The sequence below is a fragment of the Sinocyclocheilus rhinocerous genome, unplaced genomic scaffold (assembly GCF_001515625.1).
Source record: "Sinocyclocheilus rhinocerous isolate Xijiao unplaced genomic scaffold, SAMN03320098_v1.1 scaffold157, whole genome shotgun sequence".
Lineage (NCBI taxonomy): Eukaryota > Metazoa > Chordata > Actinopteri > Cypriniformes > Cyprinidae > Sinocyclocheilus > Sinocyclocheilus rhinocerous.
Genome location: NW_015665038.1, coordinates 1,033,342 through 1,045,135, shown reverse-complemented (window position 1 = coordinate 1,045,135; position 11,794 = coordinate 1,033,342). Strand labels below are relative to the sequence as shown.

The following is an 11,794-nucleotide window of genomic DNA, read 5'->3' as shown; positions in this document are numbered from 1 at the left end:
ATCTATAAGCATTTGTGAAATATTTTTATTTATTTATTTATTTTATTTAGGTGTTGGATGCAGGGTTGTTGTTATTTTCCATGAAATTGGGCTGCTTTTAAACTGTTGCCATTGGTTGATTTTCCCCAGTGGGTTAAAGGTTTGAAATATTGCATAAATTACATTTGGTTGAAATGCTTGTACTGAAACATTTTGCATTCTACCTGCAATAAAACTGCTAAATGTTTTGGGCCACACTAGTAGGAAGCATTTGAGCTGTGTTTATGATAAATGTGCATAACAGTGACTTTAAAATATGTATTTTAGGGATGGAAATTACATTTTTATATTTGGGACATGGTAATTGCGCTAGTTTGTGCTGTTTTTTTTTTACTGGCATGGGCTTGGGATACTTAATTAAAATGATGTAATAGTTGTGACCATTATTTTACCTTCCATGATCATTCAGACACGATCAGGTGCAGTACTGACACTCTGTCAAGTCTGCATCAAATCAAGCACTCCGTAATCACGGGTAAACTGATCGATCAGTCAGGTGTTTGTCATGAGAAGTGTTCTACAAAAGAGCTATGGTTTGAGTTGAATACATCCTTTGAATATACTCTGTGAACTCATTGCCCCGTTAGCTCGGAGAGCTTTATATTCCCTCCTCAATAAGTTTTGTCAGTTGTTTTGTTTATTCTTGTTTCTTGGGTTGCATTGGTTAGTCACTCAATTAATTCTCTTGTGCTTCATTCGCCACTTCTGAATTATGTTGTATTGATAAGGAGTTATCACAAAGTAAGTCTGTTTAGTTGCGCTATCTTACAATCAATATATAGTAAATGTAAGTTAAAGTGTCGCCGATGTACCTGGTTAAAACTTGGAGTGGCGACGAGGTCTTAAAATGTATGGAAAGAGTCTTAAAAAAGGTCTTAAAAGGTATTAAATTTAACTCCATGATTCCTGTATATACCCTGATATAAAAAAAGGTCATTACGACTTTTTATCTCACAAATTGGACTTTTAACTTGTAAGTGTGAGATATATGGCCTGTCCAAATACCCAAACTTGCGGTCTTTGCACTTGACCACTTGACTGCTTATATCAGGGGTTTTCAAACTTTTACCCCTCCTATTTATAACAGTGTTTAAGGCTAAGTAAAGTTTAATATGTGGAGAAGATGATCAGTTCACATCTGTTGACTGAGGCGCTACAGCGATCTGTCACTCCACATTAAACAGCGCCAAAATGACATTTATTGTTTGAATACTGCAATACAATGGACAGAATTTGAAATCTGAGACTTTGTTTCATATTAAAAGTACCAAAGCACAATGCTTATTGCGATATATTGGATGGGAAGTGCCCTTCAACGTTCCGTCCATTAACTGAAAACAGGCTAGACTAATCGATTCTTGGGATAAGAATCGATATCGTTCCGTAAAAATGAGAATCGATTAGTATCGAGATATCGATATTTTTTAACCAGCCCTATAGTAAATCTCCAGCACGTGCCTTCAGATGGAGCGGCATTTACTACACAGAGCTGTAGATCACTGACAAGCTACGTAATATCGCGTTCAAAATCGGCAATGAATCGCCTCCATTTGAAAACACGTGCTGGAGATTTACTACTAATCACAGAACCGGCTTTACTGACGAGATGCGAATGAAAATAGCACAGCCCTAGTTATTGTTATGTAAAGCGAAACTCCACAAACATCTGTGAACTGTTTTTATTATGACAATTATTATGACTTCCACCCACTGATCTTTAAAATGACTGGATTGGTCATTGCGTTCTGAACTGTGTCAGGCAGTGAATCCACCAGAAGTGTTTGAGGGGCCATCTTACTATTCCTGACTGACAGAGAGCTTAATTTCCTGACAGCCAAAACCTTGACCTAAAATCACCTGATTTGAAGCGTATCAGTCACACAGGATTAGTTTTTAAGATACGTGTATGTAAATTAATTTTTACTTTACTCATTTTTTATCTGCAATGTTAATGGTCTTTATGGCCAGGATAAGCGATATATTGAAATCGTTTAGTGTGTGTGTCTGCTGCGCACTGACGACGGCACTGATCCATCACAAAATATATTTCTTTATGTATGTAATGATGCAGGAAATTAGGGTTGGGCGATGTCTACCAAATTGGCATCGGACGATGTCTAGAGTGAAACACCGCGATGGACGATGACATCGGTGAGTGGGGGCGGGATTTTCATCATCAGAAGTCTCCGCGCACACCGTCCGCGTGCAGCCCAATTTTTGTGACCGCATGGACGGTCCGCATACAACAGCGCAGGCATACTATGCATGTGTCGAGCTCGTCCGTCCGCGGTTGAGTATATTTTGAAAGCTGCGTGGACGCGGCTGTGCGCGAGACAGAACGCATGGAATCACGATGCCGGCTCAACATCGTGATGTCTGTCAGCCATCGGTGATGAACGATGGCATCGTCTATAAGCCCAACCCTACAGGAAATATTAAACATGAACATATACATGGTTTTAGTATCAGAAATTGATTTGAAGATACAACACAAGCCTCTGTTACTATATTGCTCTATGCTGTATTGAATTTAAAATCTTAGAAATAAAGCATGTCTTTAAGTCCGTACTGTATGTAGTCTGCGTTATTTCTCTGAATAAGTTATGATGTGTATATTTGTCCATGATTGAGCAACATCTATTTCAGACTCTTAAAATTGCGCAAATTCTATGGCGTTTTAATAGCATTACAATTTCCATAGGAGTAAAATGTCATGTTATGTATGCTTGATTAATTATTAATTTAACCAGCGTTTAAATCATTAAATGCTTCAAAATGAATGCTGTTGAAGAAATCATTATTGAAACATTTGCAGTTAGCCTACTGTACAAATAAAAACACTATAAGAAAATTACATAAACGGTGAATAACTGTACAAGGCGAATTAAAGGGTCATGAACTGCATCTTTTATTATTTTATAATGTTCTCTGAGGTTCACTTATAATGTTAGTGTGATTTTACATCAAAAAAAAAGAAAGAAAAAGAAAAACCTATTTAGAAGTAACAGGCTATTTTCTGGGCGCATTCAAAACTCGCAAACAAACGCCGACTGCTGTGATTGGCTAACAGTTTCACTTATTAACATAACAGATGGACTCTGCTGTGACATACTCTGAAAACAACATGTGTCATTTGCATTAAAAACGAATAAGCTCTTTGCTAATTTTACTCCATTATAATCTGCGATTCTGTCTACACTGAATGCGGCACGGATTGACAACAGATCCCTGACAGTAAACTGCTGTCCCGCTTTATTTCTGATATACAAGCATTCTTCTGACCTGAAAGAGAAACTGATTCGCGACATGATACAACAGTGCTCACGTCCGATGTAGATACAGTGTTAGGATCACAAGGAAGGCAATTCAAAGACTATTTTTCACAACTTAGACAACACAGTGTCTTGTAATCTTGTAATGTCATCTGTATGGTTTTGTTGATGGGAGTAATCCTGTGTTTGCCTCTCTCTAGTATTTCCTCTCCTCCTACACTATTACGTCATAAAGTGGCACATTCCAAAACGAGTCATTTTCTGAGCTTGGTTTCAATAAAAGCTGTTTTTAAACTAACGAGAAAGTTTTGAAACTTACCGGATGTTTTATAGTACATTGACCTGTTATATGTCAAAAGATCAAGGGAAATTTGATTTATCAGTTCATGACCCCTTTAAGGTATGCATTTACAAAGCATAACCCTTTATTCCAGGGGTGGGCTAACTTGGCCCTTCCAGGCCACTTTCCTGCAGAGATTTGATCCAACCCTGATATGACTCACCTGCCTGTAGCCTTCTAGTAGTCTTGAAGACAATGATTAGCTGGTTCAGGTGTGTTTGATTAGGGTTGGAGCTAACCTCTGAAGGAAAGTGGCCTGGAAGGGCCAAGTTTGCCCACCCCTGCTTTATTCAGATTTCAGAATGAGCATTTTGTCATTTGTAATACATATGTTGCAGATCTCATCTGTCTGATGTTCATCTGATATTTGCTACTGTAATGTATAAGGACGTAACTTTTTAATACGCAGGGGAAATTCCTGACATTAAACAAATAGCCGTTTACATGCTTAGGACGTTTGCATTGTAAGAATGTACAGTGAGACTTCAGATGATAATGACTTGTTAGGTGATGTTTTATCAATAAAATGGTATGATTTCCTATTAAAGGGGTCATATGACGTTGCTAAAAAGAACATCATGTTGTGTATTTGGTGTAATGCAATGGTGTTTACGCGGTTTAAGGTTAAAAAACAGCCGTTTTAGGTAGGAGTGGTTGACTCTTAACTTTTATAAAGATTATCTCTTTGGATTTGAGACTTTAGTCTTTGCAACTTTACAGCTCTTCTTTATGCACCAAGAGCTTGTAACACTCCAAAGAGAAAGGAAACATTTAAATCGCATCATATGACCCCTTTAATTCAATAGACTGTATGGGAATTCTAGGGAATACCAATATGGCGGCGCGGTGGCTTCACGTTTATGACGTCACGAGTGATCCAGTTCTCTATTATAGATCAGTGCTTCCACCACGTTTCATGCCCTGGCTAATTCGACCAATGATACGATATTATTACTGCTGTATTTATCCTCAGATCGATGTTTGAAACCTTGAGACAAATTAAAGCCATTTTGCGCGTTATTTGAGGCGAAATATTTGAAAGCAGGTCACAGCAACAATGTGTTTGTCAAACGTGAACTAATAGCGTCAGCAAACTATGTAGCAGATGGTTGTGAAATACCTGCTTAGACTTTGACTGCGCAGCCGATCCCTTCTTCCTCAAAACTGTCACTGTATCCCAGTCACTCTCTGCCATGTTGTCGACAATTATTTGCCGAAGTGTTTGGTTTTTAGACAACAACGGACCGTTCAACTTGTCGGGCACGTCCCCTGCTCTTTATGCTAGTGAACTAAACCGGATATACGTCACGATGAGGCACGTCAACAAGCCCCTTTAACGTGTATTAACCTTCTTTTACAGTCTATGGTATTAACGTGTATCGTTTTGTGTGTATGTCTATTTAAAAAGGTGCAGAGAAAGCATACAATTGTGTTTTAATCTGTCTTATATTATAATAAACTGCGTTATGAATTATTAAAACTTTTAATTTGCCCTGCATGGCATCTGACGCAACAACATAATGGAATGACAAAGTATTTATTTATTTATTTATTTATTTGAGAGTGGTCCAAAGTACATCTTATGCATCTAATTTTCTTATTCTTTATTTATAATTTTTTTTAATGCTCCTAAAACTTACTCTTTCTTTTCAGGTAACAATATGTTCTTTGTCTAGTTTCATGCTTAGTCAATACAGTTTGGACTGAAAGACAAAAGGATTTAATTAAATTGTAAATTTGTAAGTTCAGGCAAATTTTATATTTAGATAAAGGTCCAATAAAATTAGTGATAATTATTTTAATATTTGCCTATTAATAGGGTTAAACTTAATGTAATCTTTAGTCGGAGAGTTTGATTTTGGCAAATGTCCTCTCTGTAAATAATAAGTTACAATAAAGCCTAATAATAAAGTAAATAAAGGCATGTCTGCTGTATTAATTAATGGAGTTGTATTTAACATCAATTACTAACTTTTATAATTATTACTTTATGTTAATGTGAAATTTGCCTGAGCCTACAAATTTACAATTTAATTGAATCCTTTTATCTTTATTTATTGACTAAACATTAAACTAGATAAAGAAAACAAACAGTAGCCTAAGTTTTAAAGCTACAGGCCAGTGTAAAGTATATATAAATAGCATGTATTTTTGCATGTATGAATGTATGATCAATTTTTCATTATGTGTCATGAGGTGTTTTGTGTAACGGTTCTTGTAATCTTAACGAACAATTGTATTTTTGTTCTACTGAATATTACTTTAATACCTTTAAGAATTTTGCTCAATCTGCAATGGAATTTTGCTCAAAGAAACTCTTATGACCAGGATCTGTAGAGAAACAAGAGGTTTCCTCTTCCATTATAAAATTATAATTATACATTCATTACACTTCATGTGATTTTTCAATAGTGTATGAAACTTATTAAACAAAAATCAACACTGTCAGTAGTGAGCAGTATTTACATGTGTGTATGTATGTATGTAGGTCACAGGACCATTGCTGGGTTTCTAATAGTTGGTAGCATGAAGATGGACTGACCCCTGCTGGTATTTATAGACTGCTGAGTCAGGGTCAGGCACTGGCAGATCACTGCTATAAGCAAAAGAGGGTGCATGGGGAGACTGACATTGACAGCTGCTCAGATATTAAGCTACCATTTCAATAAAAGCTTCTGTAGCACATTTATGTAAAACAAGCATTATAAATACAATGCGTGTTTGTAGTATTTTTATCACATCAACTTTCAATAAAGTAATAAGACTTTCGTCGTCTCTCATTTACCATCTGTGGATGTTTACTCATCATAACAGCTTCTGAGATAATCTAGAGAATTTCTTGACATTTTTTAATGTTATAATGTACAAAGTTGGCATCATGTTCCATAAGCTGTGTTTAATTCATATCGCATCATCATATGATTATAGATACCCCTACAGTTGTAAGTATTAATCTCTGCATTTTCAGGCATGAAGAATCCAAAAAAAAAAGTCAAATTATCACACACTAGCATACACACATATTCACAGTATATTTTAAGTTTACTCAAAATTAATAAACCCTGTTGATAAAAGATGATAACAGATGTACAACTTGTTTAATTAATGTATCATTTATGCTTTTTTTTCAATCTGTACAGCATTATAAGATGTTCAGTTTACAACAATCATGTATCAAATTCATTGAAGGGATTGATTTATTTCCGGAAGGCCCATACCATACATAACACTGCTGTGGAAATCATACAAAATGGCACATCTGGGGCTTGCAGCGATTGGAATTAAACAACATACAATTTCATATAAACAATGTTGCAATTTTTGGTAAAAGTGAAAAATGTTCTTGAAATGTTCCGTTTGAATGCTTATTAGGAGTACCATGAAATATCAGTACACCTGAATTTAAACAGTCCAAAAAGTCTCAAATTATCCATGGTGGTTTCATTTACAGCATTTTCTCAAATGCATTGTAAATAGTCTGAAAATGACATACAATTCCAAGAAAATAGAAATCTGAAATGACTCATTATGCTGCTTGATAAAGTCCCTGAGCAAATGTTTCGCTCGCTTACTGTGATCAGTAAAATCCATCAGCCAATTGATATAAATCACACATACTAATTTGGCCTTCATCACTGTTAGCAATAAAAAATCCTTGTATCAACATCCTTTCTTTTAAAGCGAAAGGAAAAACTGTGCACCTGACGCTTTTCCAAAGCGCTTCTCCAAACTTTATATTGCTTTGGCAGAAATGGAACAAGAAATGGTCAGATCAAGATTATGGATGTGTGCTGCTTAAGGTAATGTGTTAGAAAATGTTTCTATCACACACTTTTTAGAATAGATGTAGGGCAATTCACATGAATTGACAAAAAATAAAAACACACGGCGACTTTTGAAATCCTTCAAAAGACACATACTGATCAGTAGAGGGGGCTCCAGTTGAATGTTCCAATGGATATTAGAGTCTGACAAGTGTTGGAGGACAGCCACACCATCTCCACTAAACTGTAATGAAGGAATCCCAAGGCAAAGCCACATCCCACATCTGTCAGGTGGTGACGACCCAGCAACACACGGGACATGCCAACTAGGACTGCCCATAACACAAGCAAAATACGCAGAGGAACTGCAAGCACCAAGTGTGCCAACAGGAATTTAGATACCATGGCTGCTCGGCTTGCATGGGCTGCTGGGAAAGAATAGATGTCCATGGCCAGGTAGTCAAGGAAACTGGGCGCCATTTCCCACGGCCCTTTGCGCTTCACCAACTTCTGCATGCCTGCTACAGTCATCACATCCAGTAAGAGTGCTGTAAAGCAATGATATTTACATTTACGTTATTAAAGCAAAATCAGACTCACAAGAATGTTTATGGCTGTGATTTGGCCACAAGTCATCACACCTGTCATGATATGTAAGGGATAATGTACATCCAGCCGGTTGGTAGCTCAGAATAAACCCCGACAGGGTGATCAGGTCGCGTCGGGGTCTTGTATCAGCCTGAAGGGGTTTATTCTGAGATAACAACAGGCTGGATGTACATTATCCCGCTTATTACACAGCTACTTGCCACATAAGTAAATAATTAGACGCGAAATATTGATTTGAGTTGAAATATTTGAACGCAAAGCTTCCGTGAAGACGGCAGTTGCGAGCAAGCGGCAAATTCAAACTAGACGGACATTTAAGGGAAACGGTGCAGTCAAACCACTTATTACACAACATTTCACCACAAAAATAATTAAGGCAATAAAAGAATTGAGACGGAAATGTTTTAAAACCTTACCAGTTTGTTAGTTCTCTTCTAATCCATTACAGTGTACAAAACAATCGTAGCAAACTGGCAGCAGCTGCGTTTGTATGATATCGAGGGATAGCATACCTCGGAATGTCGCGACTGACCAATCAGAATCAAGTATTCCACAGAGCCGTGTAATAAACACCTATAACACACTCTTGTGAGTGTAATATTGCTTTTATATAACAGTTCAAAGGATAAGCATGTAAATAAGTAAGGAAAAATCAAGGAATGCTCCAAAGACCCTCTACTTTCTTATGCCACGAATTCAAATCTGTTATTGCTTGTTCAAAAGCTGTGTCCAATGTGTCTCCACTACTAATTTATAAATATCATGTTAGAACTAACAGAAGAACTTGAACCGTTTAGATTTTGCTCACAAAAATCTGCCAACAACTTAACGCTGTGATGCATTGAGGATTTCTATGGTATCCACAAACAGCAATTTATTGGATGTTCAATGACATCTAGGCTAAAATGTGATTGGTTATCAAAGCATATGTGATCCAAGCTAACCTTTAAGCTTTCCCCAATGGCAGAGCTCAAGAGGTTGGTATCTTCCCATAATAATAGGAACATCTGGACTGATATTTCAATCTTTATATTTGACACATTCGCAGAGCGCAAGATTGCAGTAATAAATGTAATCAAGCTTGAAATCGTGAATGCCAAAGAGACTACTATAAAACACTAAATAAAGATTTACAACAAAAACGGACACAATCACTTCAGAGACATGCATTAAACCAATAGATTACTTTTACATTACAGTCATGAGCTTTTTGGAGCTTCAAAGTTTTGGTCACCATTCACTTGCATTGTATGGAGCTATTGTGATGAAATATTTGACTTCAAATCTTCATATGCGTACTGCAGAACAAATAGGCTAAAGTCGTATACATCTGGGATGGCATGAGGGTGAGTAAATGATGAGAATATTCATTTTCGGGTTTCAGTTTCAATTCAGTTTCGTTAAAAGAAAGTAGTAAAGATAATCATTTCTAGAGTATAAATAAAAAGCTTTTCCGAGTGTAATGAGCTAGTCACATGCGTCTGTCAGTCAGAACACATATCCTTGTATTCCCTCATCCACTGACCTACAAACCCAACAGCATCCCCACAAGCTGATAAAAACCCTGAGTATGAGCACAATGTGGTTTCAAATTGATATCAAAATCATCTGTGCTTGACATACCTGATCACAATTACAACCTTACTCATAGTCATTCTCATATTTTCATTCTCAGTTATGTACATTGCATTGATTTCTAACGTCATTTTAATTAAATAATTCATATGTAAACAGTGGGAGTGTGGGACACAAATGTACATCACATTTAAATCCTTGTACACCTTTCAGATAGAGCTTTACAAATACAAAAAAACGAGCATTATATGTAGGCTACCCAACACTGAAATTATTTCTTTAAATTGTCCTAAATTATCCTAAAATCAATATATAAAACGAGAATGTACCATCTCTGTCAGACACTCGGTCTATGGTGGTTGACAAGGAGATATTTCTCAATCATAGTATAGCATAGCCTACGTGCGACCAAAATAGCAATGTTTATATAGCCACAGACTCTGATAACATTCGGACGCTCTCCAGAGAGCCAGTAGGCTATTTCACTCCTTGTCAGAAATGCGTTAAAGCTCACCTAGCAGCAAATTGACCAAAACCTCTTGACCCGCCAACGTGTTGCTTCTTGTAAGACACACAATTGTGCCAAAGATCCACGGGATGCCATGGCCAGTGAGCGCGAGCAGCTTGACCATAGAGCGCACGCTTCCCCACGACGACGTGGTGTGCGCGCACACTCCGAGCCGTTTAGACATGCAGATATCAATGGCCAGAAGTGAGTTCATAGCGATGCCTTTGAATGACGGGTTTAGCTGCATGCAGTCTTCTTCTGGTAATTCCTTCCTCTCCTTATTGTTCTCGGGCGACTCGTGCTGCCCATTTGTGCCCGGCTGGGTTTGACTTTGCTGGTGTCTCTGCGACGGCCTCCGTGCAGTGCCGCGAGCTTCAGCGCTGCTGCTCTTCAAAGGCTGATTTAGAGACATAAACTCGGGTCTGTTCAGCGCATTGTTTCGCTCCCTTGCCCTGGATCGAGTCTGATTCGCAGGCATTTTGATTTTCTGCGGACCTTCCAGCTTAAATGTGTTTTACTGTCCAGTTCTTCACACAGAGAGACAGTGAACGGTCTATGTCCATTCCCAGATCATGTCTTGCTCTGTTCTTAGTGTTGCGACTTCTATTCCAGTTGTACTATAAATAGACATTCCAGCCGCCTGGATACATGAGACGCATCCACATGCTGCCGAAAATCTAGATAAACAAATGGCACTCTGCTAAGATAATCACCTTATCCTTGATTTAAAAATCATTCTAATATGCTGATAAAACATTTTTTAATATTATTATCAATATTTAAAACAGTTGAGTAAATTTTTTTCAGGATTCTTTGATGAATAGAAAGATCCAAAGATCAGCATTTATCTGAAATAAAAAGCTTTTGTAACATTATACACTATACCATTCAAAAGCTTGGAGTCAGTATATATTTTTTCTTTGAGAAAGAAATGATAGAAATGACTACTTTTATTTAGCAAGGATGCTTTAAATTGATCAAATTGCCATAAAGAGGCAGAGTAGAGAAGATAACTTACTATGCTTCTCTTTGTTCAACTAAGTTAGTTACCTTCGGCTAACTGACATTATTAACTTACCAGTTGATGTTATTTTTGCGGTTTACAGTAAAATACTGTATACACATTTTACAGTATCTTACTGTACATATTACAGTATAATACTGTTCAAATTACAAAAATCAGTTACAGTGCTGTTGTACCCCAAAAGGTGCAATTTTGGCCACTTATTTCCTGTATATAGCCTATACATCCACAACAATTTTTGAAACCAGACAACCCTATTATTTGTATGGCCATCACATAAAAAAAGGTCTAAATCCTTAGTCTGGACTGCGGCTCTCTAGGACCGAACTTGCCTACCCCTGGTTTAGATCCAACTTACCTCAACACACCTGCCGCAAGTTTCTAATATGCCTATAAGAGCTTGATTAGCTGTTTCAGGTGTGTTTAATTGGGGTTGGAGCTAAACTCTGCAGGACACCGGCCCTCCAGGACCGAGTTTGGGCAGCCCTGCTTTAAATTGATCAAAAGTGATGATAAAGATATTTATAATTTTACAAAAGTTTTCTATTTCAGATCAACTTGATATTAATCAAAGAATCCTTAAAAAAAGTATAACAGTTTCCATAAAATCATTAAGCAGCACAGCTGTTTTCAGCATTGATAATAATAAGAAATGTTTTCTGA

The 11,794-nt window shown here is 37.1% G+C and overlaps 2 protein-coding genes across 2 annotated transcripts in view; both read right to left on the bottom strand.

The window, feature by feature from the left end:
- The window catches only part of LOC107731034 (endothelial differentiation-related factor 1 homolog), a 9,784-nt gene extending 4,829 nt beyond the window's left edge, over positions 1–4,955 (bottom strand). The window contains exon 1 of the mRNA XM_016542006.1: positions 4,772–4,955. Within this exon, the coding sequence (XP_016397492.1) occupies positions 4,772–4,846 (75 nt within the window). The 5' untranslated portion in view covers positions 4,847–4,955. The remainder of the gene's footprint in view (positions 1–4,771) is intronic.
- A 1,815-nt stretch (positions 4,956–6,770) lies between these two features.
- plpp7a (phospholipid phosphatase 7a (inactive)) lies at positions 6,771–10,686 on the bottom strand. The gene is made up of 2 exons (XM_016541987.1): positions 10,114–10,686; positions 6,771–7,963 (listed from the first exon to the last, which is right to left on the bottom strand). Exons 1-2 carry the CDS (start codon positions 10,583–10,585, stop codon positions 7,575–7,577), a joined length of 861 nt encoding a protein of 286 aa, XP_016397473.1. The 5' UTR covers positions 10,586–10,686; the 3' UTR covers positions 6,771–7,574.
- Positions 10,687–11,794: the final 1,108 nt, after the last annotated feature.

What these genes read in the sequence shown, in the direction of transcription:
- plpp7a (XM_016541987.1), bottom strand. Translation starts at nt 10,585, where the DNA reads ATGCCTGCGAATCAGACTCGATCCAGGGCAAGGGAGCGAAACAATGCG. An exon ending in TTTGGTCAATTTGCTGCTAG is followed by an intron (nt 7,964 to 10,113) that starts GTGAGCTTTAAC and finishes ATTGCTTTACAG; the next exon opens with CACTCTTACTGGATGTGATG.